The sequence below is a fragment of the Equus asinus genome, chromosome 2 (assembly GCF_041296235.1).
Source record: "Equus asinus isolate D_3611 breed Donkey chromosome 2, EquAss-T2T_v2, whole genome shotgun sequence".
NCBI classification, from domain to species: domain Eukaryota; kingdom Metazoa; phylum Chordata; class Mammalia; order Perissodactyla; family Equidae; genus Equus; species Equus asinus.
Genome location: NC_091791.1, coordinates 179,952,115 through 179,972,670, shown reverse-complemented (window position 1 = coordinate 179,972,670; position 20,556 = coordinate 179,952,115). Strand labels below are relative to the sequence as shown.

At 40.2% G+C, this 20,556-nt stretch overlaps 1 protein-coding gene across 7 annotated transcripts in view; it reads right to left on the bottom strand.

The window, feature by feature from the left end:
* The window catches only part of PRORP (protein only RNase P catalytic subunit), a 116,987-nt gene that overhangs the window by 13,210 nt on the left and 83,221 nt on the right, over nucleotides 1-20,556 (bottom strand). Inside the window, exon 7 of one of the 7 annotated variants that reach the window (XM_070504242.1) lies at nucleotides 11,845-12,320. The exons of the other annotated variants lie outside the window; for them this stretch is intronic. Coding sequence (XP_070360343.1) covers nucleotides 12,231-12,320 — 90 coding nt within the window. The 3' untranslated portion in view covers nucleotides 11,845-12,230. Of the gene's footprint in view, nucleotides 1-11,844; nucleotides 12,321-20,556 lie in introns of those variants that run through there. 7 annotated transcript variants of the gene reach the window in all.

Here is a 20,556-nt window from a genome sequence, read left to right as displayed (position 1 = left end):
GCACAAGGTCTGAAAAAGCAGGCAGAGAGAGAATCTAGAGAACACCTCTTGCTCTGAGATGGATTTGAGCACAGGCAATTTGGCTGGGTTCTGTGGTTGGTGCATGTACGTGTGGTGTATAGGTTGACATGTGAGGTCCTTCCTCGTGATATCTTCTATTTTGTGTGCAACAGGAGGTGAGTCACTGGCAGGGGGAGGGCAGAGGCGGTGGAGCAGAAGGCTTGAGGGCAGCAGAGGAGATACAGCCGGTGTGAGACTGGGATGGGGAGTCCACTGCAGACGTGTAGGGAGAGCAGGGGGTGTAAGCCAGGAGTGCCTCGAGGCAGCGGCAGCAGGCACAATGGGGCAGATTACAGCACTCAGCCTCCTGGCTGCAGTGCAGATAATGATCGCCCCTGGCTCACATTAACATTTGGTCAAAAGGCACTTTCAGGTGGAACCATAATCGAAACATCAGTCATCTAATATCACTCTCTCTATTTACTATTAAAGACACTATTTCAAATTTATGTTTACATCAGTGTAAGATCTGTGGTTTTGGGTTCTGGCCTGAGTCAGGAATTCCAAATTTCTATTTTATTTATTTGCTCAGATCTCTTTATTAATAAAATGTGCTTAAGGTACCACACCACCATCATCCTTAATGGTGGTATCATTTATCAAGCCATCATCAACAAAAGTGTAAAATGTCATCACTCACATACAATTTCTAAATGAACAGATGTTTGGAGAAAGGATCTCGAAACCACCTGGCTTTCAGGGCATGCTCTCTCTAGCAGTGTTTCCTCCTTTTCCTGACTTTAGGAAACAACTAGGGGCCTATTTGATAAGGTGGTCCCAGGAGGCTGCAGGTTAGTCCTGAAGCATGTTTCCTTCCTCAACCTACCCTCCACCTTCTGCCCAGCCTCCCCCTGTAATGAGTGGTGAGGGAAGGTGAGGAGAAGCAGTACTCATCTTAGCCTTAGTTAGGAACAGGCCCCTACTCTACTCAGCTAGTTAGAGCCCAGCACTCAGTGGCTAACGCACCTGGTGTCATTCCCCAGCAGCTTCTAATGCTGTTATTTGATGTGTGAAATGAATGAGTGTAAACAGTTCTTCAGGAACCACGGAAAGTGCCAAGATTCCTGCACTCAGCTGTGGACAGTTTTCTTCAAAGGCTCTGAGGTAGAAGGGGAGCTTGATTAAAGTAGAAACTGGTCTCTCTGAAAACGGTCAGCAGCTGTTACAGGTGCAAATTGCGACCGCGCGGGGTGTCTGAGGAGCACAGCGTCCCGCACTTGGCGGGTGTAAGCTTTTGGAGGCCTCACTTTTCTCAGATAAGCCAGGCAAGTGCTCACAGAGGGATGACAAGAAGTGATTTTGTCTAGGACCTGCCTCCTCTTTACACACACACACTGCTGTAGCGTTCAGCACTGAGCTGCCAGAGGAAAGCAGCTAAATTTTAAACAGAGTGTTGATCTTAAAGAGAATATTTTTAGTTATTTTTAAGTGGAGAGACTTAAAAGTCCATAAAAAACAGAAGAGAAATTCTTAAAATAAGCACAAATAGCCTGCCTCCTGTCCCACTATAAAAGAATACCAATTTCTAATGGCGGTCACACAGCTGTTTGCGAGGCTAGGCCAGGAAATACATGTCTACTGTTTATGCTATCACTTCACCAAACACAACCTCACGGTAACTTGAGGCTGGAACAGGGATGGATGGTGGGGGTTTTCCTATTTGAGTCTGGCTGAATTTCAGGATATGATGGGGTTAATTAAGTCAAAGGCAGACAGGAGAAAGCCAGAAAAGTAATAAAGATTCTTTGGATCCTTTTCTTTCATGTGCATTAATTAATTTTGAAAATTATTTTCCACAAACTAAGAGAACATGAAACCACTTCAGGGACACAGACAATGACTGATGAACTCTACGGAGGCAGTGTTCTCAGACTTGGAAGACCACAAACACAATGTTTATTGTGCACTGTGGGCTCCACAAAGTTTACAGCAGGAAAACAAGGGAAGTCATAACTTACACTACTAGAACAATGGAGTTCTCTACTTGTTTCTATGTTCCTACTGTCTGTAGGTAAGCTAATATCCAGTTTCATTCCCTTCTTTGTTTTTGTTCCTCTCATTTTTCTCTTGAACTAAGTTTTGGGAAGAGAATTCATATCCTAGAGATAGTCCTCAAGTGACTGCTATACTCAACATTTTCCTGTGGACCTCTGAAAATGCCGCCAAGGAGGAGAGTGCAGGAGACCCACCAAGGTTGTGGCTCAGAGCTTCTCATCATGTTTTCCTTTGCCTGCTACTCAGCAGCGCTGTCTCAGCCTCAGCTCTACTTTGAGAGCTGTTGCTCTTGCAGAGAGAGAGAGAGAGCACTCTTTATTTTAAGGAAGATTAATGACATTTCCTTGCTAGAATTAGTCAAGAGCTATATACCATGTAAGATACAGATTAGCACTTGATGAAAATGGGAGAATTGGAAGAAGATGAGAAAAGGAAGCGTTTTAGAGAAGCAGAAGCTGGGCTGAGAAGCAAGAGGGAAGTTTTCACTGGGTGGCATTCCAGGAGCAGAAGCTTCGTGAGCCTGGCAGTGCAGCTGCACAGAGGAGAGGCTGAGACTGAGCCAGAGTCCTGTTCCTGCCTCCAGGACCCTGAGCTTTGAGCACAGAAAATTTAAAACTTTGATAACTGACTGATTCTATAAAGCTCTTTGAATCTCCTGGAAGAAAGTACATACATACACAAAACACTATTCCTTTATTATGATATCATAAATGATCCCACTGGTTTATTATATTAGACTCACCATGCCCTATATCCTGCTTTCGTCAGTCTTTGGGATTTTTAGGAGATTTCAATGATCTCATGCTGTCCTTAGTCAATGAAACAATTCTACTGAGGAAGAGAAATGCCCTTCCTGCCTTGGGAACATCCTGTCAAGTGTGGGATGTGTTTTCTGCGTCCCAGGTCTTCTCCCATGCCATTAGCACCCACACAGTTATCCAGCCTCTTAGAAAACGATTATATTGTTGGCCTGGATGGATTTCCCCAGCTAGCTGAGAGTCAGAGCTGTCTAGAAGACAGAAGATTTGGCTCCTGACTCATAGTGTGACTTTTCCCCAAACATTCTCATGCATTCTTTGGTCTTTTTTGTTTCTCTGTGAGATATCTGTGTTTCCTTTATCCCTGTGAGGCAGGAATGGACAGTATTTTGAAGACTGAAAACTAATTTCAGGAAGGTTAAATTAACTTTTTCTGATGCATTTTAATGTCCACATTCAAAAGTTTATTAAAAATTCCCACCAGGGTTCTAGATCCAGTCCACGTTCAGGGAATAATTTGCTCACACTGGGAAAGTAAGCTAACACTTTCAGGCTCCCAAAGCACCAACGAATGACTAGAAGAGAAGAATACAAAGAGGGGGCTCTGAGGCTTGAAAATTTGTGTCGCCTCCCCATGGCTGTACTGATTCACATAGCTTTTGTCTTGGTACACAGCTACACACAATTGTACACCATGCCTATTGATTTTATTTTCTGGAACAATCCTGTCAGTTCAAAATACATAAAAGACCCAGGTACATAAAAAGATACTTTGGATCTCCCCAGTAACGTTCCAAGTCATCCATACAGTTCTGCAGTGGAAGGGCTTATCCAGTAAAGGAAACTCAACAGAGACATAAAAGAGACTTTTCCAATTTATATCTATTATTTAATAGCATAGTAACAGTAATTAAGAGCAGAAGCTTTGGCATCAGGCTGCCTGGGTTCAAATTCTGGTTCCACTATGTCAGAGCTGTGTGACCTTGGGAAAGTTGCATTTCCTCTTTGGGGCTCTGTTTCATCATTGATAAAATGAAGATACAAATTGGGTTATGATGAGGATTAATTTAGATGCACTGCAGATACAAAGCACATGGAAAAGTACTCAATAAATATTAGCTATTATTAGACAGTACAGCCTACCTTAGTAAATTTAGACCTCCAAGCCCCACTGTATTCCCACTCCACCCCCTTGCCCCCAAAAAAAAGAAAAATGAAAGAGAGATTCTTTTGGCATTATCACAGACTTGGGTGATTTTTGTGTTAATCTCTCTGTCAGCACTTGTAAGGAGTAGAACATACGCTTTCAGGTTAAGAAAGCACAAGGAACACATGCACCTAATCTTAATCCCACTTGAAATCTCACTAAAACCATAATACAGTGTCTTTCTAAAATGACAAACCCACAAAAACTTGGAGAACAAGAAGGGAGACAACAGCAATAAAATTTGGAAGCTGGAAAGCAGATGGACAAGTGGTAACTGACCTCGCAGATCCAACAAAGTTAAATTTGAAGAGAGGTGAGCGAAGAATCAACTCAATTTCTCAAAAGACTCCAGAAGTGAAAGTAAATAAGTGTTTGGCTTAACTAAGAACTGACAGGATTCATTTGAGGCTGTTGAAACATTCAATTCCTAGATTTGGCTCCCCACCCCCACCCCATCCATACTGCTTTCTGCAGAGGTTGAGGAGGGAAGTCTGAAGTTTTGTTACTCAGAAGTGGTAAATCAGAGGGTCTCTAGACTGGAGTACCAAGCACATTTGACAGTGTGAGTACCACAGTTAAAATAGCACTTATGTGAATATATGCATATTGAATGCAGAATGCAGAGAAACCCAGACATCTTCCCCTACTTGGCTCTCAGAACACTGGTAGTAAGGCCTTTACTCTGCAGTCAAGAGAATGGAAACTCTCCTTTAGGGGATCTGACCAGCAAAAGAGGAAAAAACCCTAAAGATTCTGATTATTGGGAATTCCCCAACAAATGGCCCACTCAGATCAACCCGCCATAAAGTCAATAGTCAACAAGCCCCACCTACACACTCAGAGCTTCCAATCAGCTCTTTAGATCATGCTTAATCATAAGCAGACAGCAAAGAATTTTCAGACAGATGTGGAGAGCCTGTGAAATGGAAGAGCCTAAAACAAACAAAGAAAACAAAAAATTGAAAAAATACAGACTGTAAAGGGAGAAAGGAAAAAACCCACAAATATCTCTTATTAAAATCCTATGAGATAACATAATGCATTCATAAAACAGATTTTTTTAAAGTAACAAAATAAAGAAGAGCTCTTGAGAATTAAAACATGACTGCAAGCATGAGTTTAAAAAATCAATACAAGGGTAGCAAGAGAAGACTGAAGAATCCTCCCAGAAAAGGAGCAAAGAGATTCAAAAAATAAGAAATTTAGAGGGCCAGTCTGGGAGATCGGACAACTGAATAAGAGAGAGAGAGAGAGAGAACAGGGAAAACGGAGAGGAAGTAGTTATCAACGAAATAACCATAGAATATTTCCCCAAACAGAAAGATATGAATTTCTAGAATGAAATAGTCCATTGCACATACAGCTCAATGGATGGCAAATAGACCATACCAAGTCACACTACTGCAAAATTTCAGAGCACTGGAGACAAAGAGACAATTCCAAAAGCTTCTGGAGAGAAAAAAGCAGATGATATAGAAAAGATCAGGAGTCAGAACGTCTTCAGACTTCAACTTCAGGGAAACATGAAGCATTGCCTTCAAAATTCTGAAAGAATAGTATTTCTAACTTAGAGATCTATTTTCAGCCACTCTGTCATGTATAAGAATAATATAAAGACATTCTCAGACATGAAAGCTCTGAAAAATTTTACTTCCTATGCACCCTTCCTTAAAAAGCTCCTGGAGAATATTTTCCACTAAAGAAACTAACCCAAGAAAGAAGAAGACAGGAAACAGGAGACCCAATACAGGAGAGAGGCAATGGGAATTGCAGGAGGATGGTGAAGAGAGATCCCAGGATGATGGCTGTGAATCAGACACAGAGGGCAATCAGTCCAGATTGGAAAGTGACTCCAGACATAGCCACACTGGGGACAGCCATCACCATGATCCCCACTGCCATCACACCATCATTTTAACCTAAGCATATGTGAGCTTGTACTTGGCTTGTCTTAACCATAGGCTGGAGTTACTATACTTCCCTCCATGGCCCTGCTGCCTGGATGAGTGAAGAGTTGCGTTTTACTGAAAATGCAAAAACTTTTTGCTTTGACCTACTCCTGAAAGCTGGAGGAAAGCCATGGCGACTCTGGAGGCAGTAAACAGCAGCCTATTCTGTTTACCATATTTCAGTCGCACATCATGTACTTGGTCCAAATTACAGCTCTGCCAGATGCCCTCACTGTGGTTAACTCTCTGTTTCCTAAGACTCAAGCATGATCTTGAACTCTGACTTCCCCAGGAGAGGCTCTTATAAGCTCTTAGAGATGTCAATGCCAGATCATGAACCAAAGATTCTGTTCCCCTTCTCCAGGGAGCTGTCATCTAATAGTGACAATACTGCCCTTTTCTCACACAGCTGGGGTTGAGCTTGCGACTCAGTTTTGCAAACCTAAACAATGAAAAGCAAGAAAATTATTTATACCATAGTCATGAAGATGTTACCTGGCTGGGGATGGGGAGTTAGGGGGAAGAAGAGGTTGGGAGGGGACAGGAGAAGCGGTTAGACAGGGCACACGGGGAGCTTCTTAACCCAACTGGTGGGTACAGAGGTGTTAGTTTTATTATTACTCTTTATATTATACATTTGCACTTAAAGTCTTTATACATCATACGTTTTATACACACACAGAGGCTTTGTATTGTGAACCATATGAAGTTGTCAGGATTCTACTATTTTTGAGGTACAGAAATAGCAACCTCATTTGTTTAAATCTAGATCAGCCTCAGCAATGTACCTTGTGCCGTTTAGGCAAGCTAAGAACCTGTTTCCCCATAGCAAAATGTAGAGTAAAAAAACAACAACAGAAGATTTCTTAAATGGAATGAACACTCATAACTGTTAACTCTCATACTGTGTACGCTCAATACAATAATTCCTGTCCTCTAAAAAGTTAAAATGTAAGACTTTAATGGGGAAATTCCTTTGTGTTTCCCAGAGAAAAGACCTGGCAAATATTATATTCATATAACTATAGTTCAACATAACGTAACAATGAGGACTTAGGAGCAGTTTTTAGAAATCCCCAAGCCCTCACATTTCCCTCACTTCTTCTTTTCTTAGCAGAAATGAGAACACAGAAACTGGAAATGACAGGAAGCAATAATGGGATGTGTTTTGAGGGAGAGGTGTGAGAGGAGGAATTAGATATAAAATGAGACAAGCATATTCATGATTCTTCTCTAATCAAGGCAGAGACAAGGCAGAGACTTGCTTCTCGGTAGAAGAGCTGTTTCAAGGCTCTTTTCTCAGGCATAGAGAGTAAAAATTCACGTAAACCAAAGGAAGAATCTTCCAATTTTCTCCTGTTAGGCACGATTTGCTGGGCAATTATGATGTGTCAGAAGCATCATCACTTCATCCTCACATACGCCCCAGGAATTTGGTGCCATTACTACCACCCTGCTCCTAACACCTGTTACACACGAGGTAACTGACGCTGAGTGAGATGAAGGAGTGAGCTCAAGGTCACAGGCCAGGAAACAGCAGAGCTGGGTTAAAACCTAGGTAATTCTAACCTCAAACCCATGCTCTTAATCAGTAACCCTCTTCTTACACTTTATAACTCTTGATCCTAACTCTTTTCTTTTCAAAATGTTCCCTTCTTAATCCTGTCCCTTATTCTACAGCTAACTGTGACTGTGATTTTTCCAGTGGCATCCACTGCCTTATCCTTCCTGCGTTGTGGAAATCCCTCGGGATTTTTTATTGGAAGCCTAACACTATATTTCTCACACTGGGTACACAAACGTCGTACTGGGAACTACGTTGGGGATACTTGAAGCTATAGGATAGACAAAGCACATCCTCCTGGAGTGACAATTTTACTTCAGGTTTTATTCTTTGGGAGAATCTCCTTGTTTCTAATTTGAAAGCAAACATAGAGATGCTGTGTTATCTTCAAGTGCAACATCTGTACTAACTTTTAAAATAAAACAAGTAAGACTCCAAAGATGTTTGGTACTTGCAGAGAGTCATACCTTCCAACCTTTGGCGATAGGAACTCTTTCTCCTCTGCAAGGAGTGTGAGGAGTGACTAGCAGATTGTACTATAAGTCAGCTGAGCCGTGCACTCCACCCAGCCCAGGAACAAAGTCACAATATGGAACATGGCCCCAATCTGACTGTTCAAAGGCCCTTCCAAAACGCTGCACTTGGAAACACACATACTAAGGAAAATGCAAATTTCTGAACAATATGTTTAATGATAGCCTTTTTGTACAAAATAATTGTGGATGTATATGTGAAAATAGTCTTGAAAGATACAAACTAAGCTTATCAGTGGTTTCCTCTGGGGAGTAGGACTGAGAGAACTTTCAATTTCTATCACTTGATACTGCCTGTTTCCCCAATAAACATGTATACTACCTTTGTAAAGTAAGAAAAACACCTAAAGGTTACAAACCAGCAACAACAGGGTGGGGGAAATAGATGAAAGTGGTCAAAAGGTACAACTTTGTGGTTATAAGATAAATACGTTCTGGGGATGTAATACACAGCCTGGTGACTGTATCACACATAATACTGTATTGTACATTTGAATGTTGCTAAGAGAGTAGATCTTAAAAGTGCTCATCACAAGAGGAAAATTGTAACTCTGGGAGGTGATGAATGTGTTAACTAAACTTAGTGTGGCAATCATTTTGCAATATAGCTATATGTCGCTTAACGACCTAGACATGTTCTGAGAAATGTGTCATTAGGCGATTTTGTCCTTGTGTGAACATCACAGAGTGTACTTACACAAACCTAGATGGTGTAGCCTACTACACACCTAGGCTATATGGTACCTTATGGGACCTCCGTCAGCTATGTGGTCCGTCACTGATTGAAACATCATTATGCAGCGCAAGACTGTGTATATACATATCTCAAACAATTACGTTGTACACCTCAGTTATACAATATTATATGTCAATTATATCCCAATAAAACTAGGGGAATAAAAACAGCAACAACCACACACAGTAATGCCAAAAAACAAAGATAAAAAAGGATTCTTAGAGATCTTCCACGTCAGTAACTTGCTGAAAGATGGAGCCTAAAGGTCAATCTGAAAGTCAGCAGGTCTGTGCAGAGTAGGTTCTGCCTGAATTTATTCAACTCAACTCAACGAATATTTATTGTGGTGTCCACTCTATGACAGGCACTACTCGAGGTGCTGGGTGGGATATTTAGATCTTTATATCAATAAGATTCACTTCTTTTCTTCAGTGTTCATTCCATGGGAGACAGACATATAAACAAATCACTGTAATATATATGATTCTAATGCAATACAATACAAAAATTTACCAAATCAGCGTCCAGGTACTGTCCTAAGCACAGGTGGACATAAGAGTGAACAAGACACGGTCCCTGCCCTCCAGCATAGAGCCCAGTGAGAGTGGATACATGGTGTTGGTAGAACCTCTGCAAGGGACAGAGAACTGAGGGGCCTATGGAAGGTTCTGAAAGCCAAAATGGAACTCCCAGCCAGATGCGGGAGGGTGAGAGCACTCTAGATTAAAGAATCAGCAAATGCAAAGGCACAGATGAGTGAAACAGCATGTGATATTTACGGGAAAACAGGAATTTTAGCATCATGGAGTGTAGAGTGCAAGATGAGAGGAAGGAGGAGCTGAGAAGGTGAGAGACAGGTCAAGAGGTACATAGGGGTCAAATAATCAAGACTATGCACTGCACGTAGGACATTGGGTTTATGTGACGAGAAGCCTCCGAAGGCTGTCGTAGCAGGGTAGTGACACTTTGAGGGTCCATTTCAGAAAGAGCATTCTCCCTGAGGTTCGGAATGCAGGGAGGTCAACTACTACACTTCAACAAGAGTGAGAGGTGAAGAGTCTGATTAGGATAGAGAGGACAAGACAGACTAGAGCAGTACTGCCCAAGCAAAACGTAACAAGAGCCACAAATGTAACTATAAGTTTGGTGGCCACGTGAAGAAAATAAAAAAGAAACACATGAAATAAATATTAATATATTTTACTTAACCCACTGTATCAAAATATTATTTCAATATGAAATTAATATAAAAATGATTAATGAGATAGTTTCTATCCCTTTTTTATAGTAAGTCTTTGAAATTTGGAGTGTATCTCAACACTTGCAGCACGTCTCAATTTGGTTAGCCACATTTCAAGTGCTCACTAGCCCCACTGGCTAGTGGCCACCATATTAGACAGTGCAGGACCAGAGGGACGGATTTAGGAGGCAATATTGGAAAGATCTGTTGACTCAGTGAATGAGGAGAATAAGGAGGCAGAAATACCTGGAATGGCCGGCCTGTGCAACTGGATGGAGACTGGCAGCAGCAAACCAAATAGAGGATACAGAAAGGAGAAGAGGTCTGAGGGAGAAGAAAGGAGGAGATAGAAAGTTTGGTTTTTGAGTGTTAACTTTGAAATGCTGGAGCATGAAGTTATTTGCCCAAGGTGACCTAGTGTGACAGAGCCAGAATTTGATCCAGATCTCTTTGATGCCAAGACTCTCCTGAAGATTCCTCTGAGTGGGTATTTAATAAAAAGAAGGATGAGGTATGGAAGGTCAAAGTCTTCCTTTAATTTCATTCAGCATGAAACACCTTCACACTGACATGTGTCAACAAACAAACAAATTTTAAAAATCCAAGTATGTGAAGCTGTACATTCCATCTCCAAATTAATAATTTTTGAATTAACAGCACAGCCATAGTTTTCAATATTTTTGAAGAGAATAGATTTTTTGGAAATGTTTCTAATTTTAAAAATCTGTTATAAAAATCCACTTTCCAAGGCACTGTACACTATTTCATAAATATACATGTAGCCTGGAAGAAGTGAAATTTTAAGATTTCTTCAAAATTATATCCATACCATATGTGAAGATATTAATGTCTAAGAATAGTCTAAGAAGTCAGAAAATTACTAAGATCTTCTGATATGCTGAAGAGTTAAAAAGTGAGAGGATCCAGTCTGATTCTATATGCTGGTTCAAGCGCGTTTACTTGAATTAAATTTTGGCTTCTCCTCTAACACCTGTACATGCACTACAACATAGGAAAATAGGAAAAAGGATACCTCAAAAAGGTGGGTGGCATCACAGCGGTCCCTAAGATTATTTGCTGTCTCAAAACACAATCAGTTGCCATAGAAATGGCTATGATTACACAATTACACACACACACATGCACAGAAAGCTATCTATGAATGTGAATAAACAAGCAAAGAAAATATCTGTTTTAAAGGAATGATTTTCCAAAATAGAAAATGGGTAAACCAAAAAACCCGCCTGGGTAAGTTTTAAAACAAAGAAAAGAATGGCTTAAAAGTTGACCACCATCCAGGAAGTAGTAGACACAATATTTTTAAAAGATGCTAAAATTAGAATGTGTCTGTGCAAAATGCAAGGAAATTGTTCAAATAATAACTTTGGTGGTAGGGGAACAATTTATGAACCATCACCTCTATGCCAGTCCATACAACAATCCTATCAAGCACTCTCTTTCAAAAACTTCTCTAATTTTTTCATAGAGGTCAGAGCAGAAGACCCTATGTTTTCTTTAGGTGGACAAGGCAGGACAATTCATGTGAGTGGAGACTTGTTTCAAAGTGACATGCCAATGAGATGGCTTAATTTATACACTGCTAATAGGCAATGTATGAAATGCAGAAGAAATAACATGTCTTGTATCTGTAACCTGTCCAAGGGGACAAGAATCCTGTTTGTAAGACATAGACCAGGATCTAATTCTAGAATATACTGCACTTGGGAGTTATCATACGAAAATAATTTTACGGACTGTCTTAGTCATCTCAGGCTACCATAACAAATTGCCATAGACTGAATGGTTTAAACAACAGAAATTTATTTCTCACGGTTCTGGAGGCTGCAAGTCTGAGATCAAGGTGCCAACATGGTCCGGTTCTGGTGAGAGCTCTCTTGCTGCCTTGCAGATGGCTTGCTGTGTCCTCACATGGCAGAGATAGCTTTATATCTCTTCCTTTTCTTATAAAGACGCTAATCCCATCATGAAGGCCCCACCCTCATGACCTCATCTAAACCTAACCATCTCCCAAAGGCCCCATTTCCAAATACCATCACATTGGGGGTTAGGGCTTCAACATAGGAATTTTGGGGGCACACAACTGAGTCCATAGCATGAATCATGTGGTCTGTTCTTGTTCTTCATCCATTCGCTGCCTGATCTAACCAACTCATAGTATGCTGCCAAACTAGCATTCAAATGCTGAGAAGAAAAGGGGCTCCAATTTGATCATTCGCCTTGAAAAAATACTGCCTGTTTTCAGCGAAGCAGAACATCTCTGAAAAAAGCACAGGATGTGGATTTAGTGTAATACTAGAGAGCTGTGACCTCTGGGCAAGTTACTTAGCTTCTGAGCCAGTTTTCTCATATGTACAATGACAAAAATATAACTACTTACCCGCCTAGGGATGTGTCAGGATAAAATCAGATAATATCTACGAAAGGGCTCAGTAAGCTGTAAAAGACTACACATTGTTGTTAGGCTATGAAAGCACAAAAATGTGGTACATTTATATATAGTTTTGATATATTCTGAAAGATTAAAATTTAGAGAATTAAGAAGTTTTCATGAAAATCCAGTTGAGATGTATCTTTAATGATCCTTTACTTTAATTCCTTGCCTTAAGCATATCTGTGTCTTCTTTCTTAGTCCCACTGTCATCACTTTAGTTAAAGACGCCATTAGGTATCCTGATTGGTGTTCCAACCAGGTTTCTCCTGAACCATTGTCAGGTTACTTTTCTTATAATGTTGCTTTCTTCATGTCATTTTCCTAATCATCCCAATTTCTGAGATTGGTAAACTGTCCTAACCCGCAGGTGTACACAAATCCAGAGAACTACCCGGTGAGAGGAGGGCCAGACATGCGGGTTTGGGAATTACAACTGCATACTACAGGGCATGGTAGTGTGGCATAGTGGGAAGACCATGGAATTTGGAGTCAGACTGGTATTTGAATTCTGGATCTGTTACTCGTATTTGTGGTCAATGAAAAGTGACTTAATTGCACTTCAGGCTCCTCATTTGTAAAATGGGAATTTAATTGTTTACTTCATGGGGTTGCTTAAGCACAGTGTCCAGTTTTAATAGAGTGTACAATATGTTTTAGTTTCTGTCCCTTTACATGAAACAGACAGAAAAACAAGATGTGTTAATAAAAATAACATGGTAATGTGCATTGTATGTTTAGAGTTTTATTTGCTCCACTTAAGGAGCAGATATTATATCTAATTTTAAAGTTCAAGAAGATAAAACACATAAATTGGAAAGGGGAATTATTTAACAAAAAATTCACATCAGTTACTAAAATAAATCTTTTAATATATTCAAATACCTCCCTGGTCAAAACAAATGTAAATCTACAGTCGAACTATAAATCTATTTAAGTTGGAGAGTTACGTGGTTATTTTTGCCTGAGGAAGAGGATGGATTTTAAAGAAACAAAACTGGAGATGAGAAATCAATGAGGAGGGTATGGTAAAGTGGTTAAGTAGACGCTAATAAGAATCTAATGAGAAGGTTACAGAATAGAGGGAGAGAAGAGAATTGATTTGAGAAATAATTAGGAGGTAAAATTGGCAAGACTCAGTGAATGACTGGATATGTGGGCTATGGAGAAGGAGGAGTCACAGATCACTCTCAGGTTTCTAGACTGGATGGCTGGAAAAATGGTGGTACCATTTGTAGGTGTAGAGGTCTGGGAGAGAGAGGCTGAGTTTGGTTTTGGATATACTTAGCTTGAAGTACATGTATCAGGTAGGGACGTAGATTTGGAACTTGACACCATATAAAGGGGTGAGATCAATCAAGATGGGGCATGAGACAGAGCCTCGGGGAATACCAACATTTAAGGGGAAGAGGAGGAAGGAGAGCTCAAAAATAAGTCAGAGATAATAAGGAGTGGTCAGAGAGTAAAATGAGAAGAATAATAGTGTAGACTCACAGAATTCAAAGAGAGAGTTTCAAGAAGAATAAGTCATTAAATGCAGAGAAAAGGTGCGAATGTTTGTCACCCCCAAATTCACGTGCTGAAACCTACAGTATTTGATGGCATTTGGAGGTGGGGCCTTTGGAAGGTGATTAGGTCACGAGAGCAGACCCCCTCCCACCCCTGAATGGAGTTAGTGCCTTATAAAAGAGGCCAAAGAGAGCTCTCTCACCCCTTCTGCCATGTGCGGTTACAGTGAAAGGATGGCCATCTATAAATGAAGAATTGAGCTCTCACCAGACACTGAATCTGTGGTGCCAGGATCTTGGACTTCCCAGCCTCCAGAACTGTGAGAAATAAATGTTTGTTCTTTATGGTATTTTTGTTACAGTAACCCAAACGGACTAAGAAAAGGACTAAAATATGTCCATTGGAATTGGCAATTAGGAAATTACCAATGGCCTTAGCAAGAGCAGTTTCAATGCAGTGATGGAGGCTAAACCAGACCTCAGGAGGGTTAGTGAGTAAATGGGTAGCAAGAAAGAAATTGTATATCAGTCTTTTGGGAAGTTTAGATAAGGAGGAGAGAGACTAGAGCAAGCTAGCAAGCTAGCAGTTTATGAATTAGTGAATAAAGCAATGGAGACCCAAGAGACCAAAGAATCAGAAAAGCATGTCACAGAGAGCCCAGAGTGGTACTTCAAGAAAGAGGGGATAAATAGATCAATAGGTCGAAATATAAAGATAAAACAGTGTGTTAGAGAAGGAAGAACGAGGATTTTAGAATGAGATATGTCTAATCCTGTGACTTTGACATGTACTAGCTATGAGACATGTTACTTAACCCTTTCTGATCCGTAGTTTCCTCATCTTTAAAAAGGGAATACCACTACCTATGTAACTGTTGTGAGAATTAAACGAGATGCTGTGTCTACCACAGGCACCTTCTGCTTGGTCCACAGAAAGTACTCAACAAATATTAGCTCCCGTTTCCCCTCAGAAGACACTGGTAACATTGAAGAGTGTCATTTCAATTAAGCAGTGAAGATGCATGTGAAGTTGCCCAGGGTTAAGGCATTCAGTTATGAAATATTAAAAATAGGGAACAAGAATTGAAAGAGGAAAGGGTTTGAGAGACTCAACCATGCCTGAAGTCTAAAAGAGTGAAGCAAGTAAAGTGCCAAGAGGGAAGCGAGGCTGCAGAGCAGGAGCCCTCTGTCTTACATATGATCAGCATCTGCCCCCAAACTACTTGAAATACAAGTCCCTCATTGGTCTATAAAGGATGACATTTGCAACAGAGATCAAGTTTTAAGAGGCTGGGCCTGGAAAAGATCAAAGGACAAACAAGGCCACCTCAGGGAGGAAAATTGTTGGTGGAGCTGATGCCTGATGTTGTTGACCATTTCAGTAAAGATGTAGGAAACAAAATATTTGGGAAAATTAGTTTCCAAAGCAGATTTGAATCCAAGTATCCTTGGACCTAATTGTTAATGAATGTGAAGCACACAGCTAGGGAATTTGTGGGCAGAAAACATTCCCTAATTGCACAATCTCTAAACCTTTCCATCTGACCTTAACTATAATGATGTGCAAGTAAACATACTTCTCAATTTTTCCAACCCTTCATGCACAAAGAATTACTCTCTTCAAACACATATTTTGTTCTAATAATGAGACTTGACATGATACCTTCCTTAGATAAATTCAAAGCTATTTTCCAGATTGGTGGCGGGGGGGAGGGTGAGTATTATTAATAAGTGTTTTCAGCTCCATATTTTGATCACAAAGAAAATCTGAGCTTTAAAGAATTTAGAACTGAGCAGAGGGGTCGGCCCTGTGGCCAAGTAGTTAAGTTTGCACGCTCCGCTTCTGTGGCCTGGGCTTTCGCGGGTTCGGATCCTAGGTGCAGACATGGCACCACTCATCAGGCCATGCTCAAGTGGTGTCCCACATAGCAGAACTAGAAGGACCTGCAACTAGAATATACAACTACGTCCTGGGGGGCTTTGGGGAGAAGAAGGAAAAAAAGAGCAGCAGCAGCTTGGCAACAGATGTTAGCTCAGGTGCCAATCTTTAAAAAAAAAAAAAAGAACTGAGCAGAATCACAAGGCAAGATAATGGTATAATGAACCGATGCTATCCTTATTCCAAATCTCTCTCCCTAATAAATACATGAAAAGCAACTTTGTCTTCAAAATACAGGGCTCAGACTTCTTACCAACTGCAAATTTACTGACCACAAATCAAGGTGGAAGAACCACCGCACAGCTCGGAAAAAAAATGATGCTGTGATCATCGTGAGGTGAAAGAAACTAGACAAAACACCCCATGTTTTGCTGTGCAAAGAAAAAAAAAAAGAAAGAAATCAGAGAACTCCTCAAAGGCAAAGAAAAAAATCCCTCACTTACTGCTGAAGGTAAAGAAAGAAGTAGTAAGTGAATTTTAGAGTGGCTTACCAGAAGCCATCTGAAGAAAGACAAAGGTTGGTTTCTCCATGAAATCCTCTTCCACCCGACAGAAGACTGCACGCTTTCCCGAAACGAAGGGGCTGCCCTGGGGCAATTGTTGGAACATGGCAACTGACTGACTTTACCATCAAAATTAATTCTGACAATCATCCAAATGAAGCATAGTAGACAGGACTGCTGTGTAGAGCTGAGCTGGCCGTGCACTGCACAACTCTAGGGGCAGCATTCACACGGACGATAACCTGAGAGGCGCCCTGTGGAGTTACGCACTGCAGCAGCCCAATGGTAGGTGCGTCTTAAAAACAACCCGAGCTCCATGAGGGCAGGGAGTTCTCTCTGCTTTGTTCACTGCCGGGTCCCTGGCACAAAGAATAGAGCATGGTCCTTAAGACAATCAATAAATATTTGCTGGATGGATGAATGAATTAATGAATGAAAGAAAAAGGGAAAACTGAAGTATGAGAGCAGAGAAGAGGGATGAAGTGGATGTTAGAGTAGGATTCCTTATTGGAAGAGACTGAGTGAGTCAAAAAAATCCATAACCTTGAAATGGAATTCTTACCTGTTACAAAGGAGGAGGAGGAAAGGATGATCGAACCAGTTTGGACTGTCCTGCCAGGTTTTACTGTGCGCTGGTGTGGACTTATTGGCTGAGCTCAGGTTACACAATAAAGGGGTGGAAAGACCTTGTTAACACAGATGGGAGATTTTCTTCTCAGTTAACAAGTTAAGTATGTCAAGAAAAGTCCACTTAATTGCTTTTTTTCTACATGGCCATAACCATATAGGGAGGTGGAAGTCAGAAAAAAAGATGATTTTCCTTATGAACCCCCCCAAAATAAGTTCTTGAGCCCATGCTCAGGTGAGATAAACACTGCAGAAGTGATCTGTAAACTGTTATACGCTACCATAATGTTAGCTGCTTTTATTATCCAATTAATAGAAACAGAGTTCATAAAGATTAGCCAGCCAATTAATGTCAACTGACCATATTTTGAGCTTTAGTGTATACACGTGTATAAAATAGATAACTTACACTATTCTTTGTGTATACTTGATTTTAATTTTGTTCTGTTTATCAGGTTTCAACGAGACCTAAAGCTCTCTTTCTTTACAACCCTCAACATCATCTTTACATGATCCATAAACATATATAGAATTTCTAAGGACATGGGCTATGGTTTATCTATGAAGTTTCTTTTCACATTGCCAGTATTTTTTTATTTCAGCTACAAAAACTTATTTCAAGAAGAGTTGATGCCTCTATATGTCCTATTATGACTTCTCCGATGGAATATCACGAACAATTCATCTTGCCAAGGAAATGTGCTAAGTCGCTCTCAGTTCTGAGCAATGTAACGGGATTTACTGAACCATATTTTTTCTGTTCACAATCTGTTTTCTGCCAGAGTTTTCTGGCACACACCATCTATAATTTCCATTAAAACAACAAAACTAAAAGAAAACCAAAACACATAGCTCTTCGTCCTATAAATCTATAGGTAGCTTATCTGGGAGGAACCACTCCCACTCACAGCCACTCGAGGTTTATCGGGATATACTATTTGAGAGCTGTGAAAAGTAGAGTGGGAAGTTCCCTGTAACCAAAACAAAAAATGTTACAGACAACTTAGATGATCCTTACCAATACTTTTCTCTACCTAGCACATGTTTAGGAGTTTAGTAGGTTACACAATACACCAAATAAAAGACAACTGGTATATATTCTCCTCAGATGTGGTAACATGATGTACCAAGGAAATAAAGCTTTAACTGTGTTTTTGTACAGGTAATAAATTCACATAGTTCAAACTCCAAAAGAAACCAAAGGATATTCAGAGAAAAGTTTCTCTCCCGCCCTATCCCCCAGCCACCTAACTCTTCTCCCCAGAGGCAACCAATATTACCCATTTCTTGGGTAGTCTTTTAGAGAAACATGAACAAGCAAGTGCGTGTGTGTTTTCTTTCCCCTCCTTTACACAACTAGCGGCATAATGTACACCACTTCTAGGCAGACTCTCAGGGACTTCTCCCACTATGCCACGGATAGGAAATAGGCTTCTGCTTCACGTCTTTTTTGATAGAACGATAGCAGCTGCCTCAAGTGCTGTGTTGTGAGGAGTCTGAAGCAAGCAGACCTGGAGGGAAAGTATGCTGTGATTATTCTGTAATATCTGCTACAGCCATCTACTCCTATTCAACGTCACACCGTGCCTTCTACACGCCTCTACCAGAGGAATTACCACACGTTATTATACTTGGGAAGGGGTGTCTGAGGGAAGGTGCCATATCCTTTCATGTGTATAATGCAGGGTGGCTACCAGGCACAGTGTCTAGCATATAATTAGCATTCAATAAATACCGGATGAGTCCCACAGCAAAATTCCCAACGTTTAGGGAGATGGAGAGAGCTTTTCATATTCCTGAGTGAGCTACTTCCCTCCAGGCAAAGACAGACTTATCGACCCTGGAATTGTAGATTTGTAATGAAGGTGTATTTGAAACATATGTGACAGTGTTTTTCCCTGTTCTTATCAGAACTTAGGGCAATGCCTCAACCTGCTGGCACTCAACCTGCTTGAGAGAAAATACTTACACAGAACTTCACACAGGATCCTATCATCTGCGTAATCACCTAGTTTCCAATCACTGCCATCTAAAGAGAAAATGGTTGTATAACATGTGATTTCTGAAACAAACATGGGGTGGGGAGGGAGGTCAGGTGATGGTGGAAGAATACTGAATGGAAATATCATGAGTGAAAATGAAAGTTTACGATTGTTAAAAAAAAATCCAGTTAATGAGAAAAATTAACAGAGAAAGAACATTTCAATTGAACCTTACTCATTTAAGACTCCATCTGCTAATCATTCTCAAATCTCTTGTATAAACTTATATTTTCCATATAAGTACTGCCATCTACAGTACATGTAAGGAATCACGGTATTTTTTAGGGGGGAAATAACTAAAATGAGAAGCCTAGCATACTACAGGCTAAGGTCTTCAGGCCCTTTTAAATACACGTGTTTATCAAAGCTACACTGTATGTTTTCTCTTTATCACATAGAAGAAAAGGCAGTAAGACTCAATGGGCTGATTATTATCATTTAAAAGTTAATATTGTAAAGCTAGAGCTTATAATTTAAAGTCTTTAAATGACATGTTATATAACTATGAACAATGAAGAAAAAAGAATTTATAATTTTGAACTAGAATTTTAAGAAATGTTTTTAATATGCCCAAATTTCCATTTATTTCATTTTGCGGTAAGATACAAATTGAGACTCTCCAAGGAGAAGCAGAGAGCTCCTGTAAGAAGTAGAAAGAAGCTCTTATTTTTGGTGGGCTTCCTCTTTACTGACCATGGATTAAGCCTAGGGGTAGACAGGATGGAACAGGAGGAACATCAAAGCAAACAGACTGACCCAGATTTACAGCTGCAAGCCGGAAAAGCCGGAAGGAAGGTAGCCCAGACCACAGATGATTTCCATGCTCCCAAGAGTATTATACCAATGTGTTGTCATAACATACTTTTAAGGTAGATAAGTGGAATCCATTATACGCTTTTAAGGTAATCATAACAAGCTTTTAAGGTAAATAAGTGGAACCCATTAAAACTATATTTTAGAATTAAAAAAGAGAAATTTGATTTTGGAGATAACCAAAGACAGTAATATTAAGCGGACAATGAGAAATTTTCTGGGTTTTTTTTAACCAACTATTCTCAACTGGGTATTAAATTTCATCTTCTCAAATCTCATCACATTAAGGTTGCCAAATGTTTAACAGGGAAAAAAAGGCAATATTTATTACTTTCACGCCGTACCTCCAAAGTACTACTTTGCTACGTGGTGCCATATGAACAGCATTGTCTGGATATGGAATTAGCTCCTCTTCTTTCCCAGCCCCCAAATCCAGTTATCAAAACCTAACCTAATTGTCAAGACCCAAAGCTAGAACTAGTTTTCCTTTAGCCTATGAACTTTTTTGTCTCCTTCTCAAACATTTCTTAGGGCCCTTAAAAATATTCTGCATATTAACAATTTGAGTATTTACAGGATTACAAACTCCCTGACAAGGAGAGGAACTGCATTTTATTCATCTTCGCGTCTGCC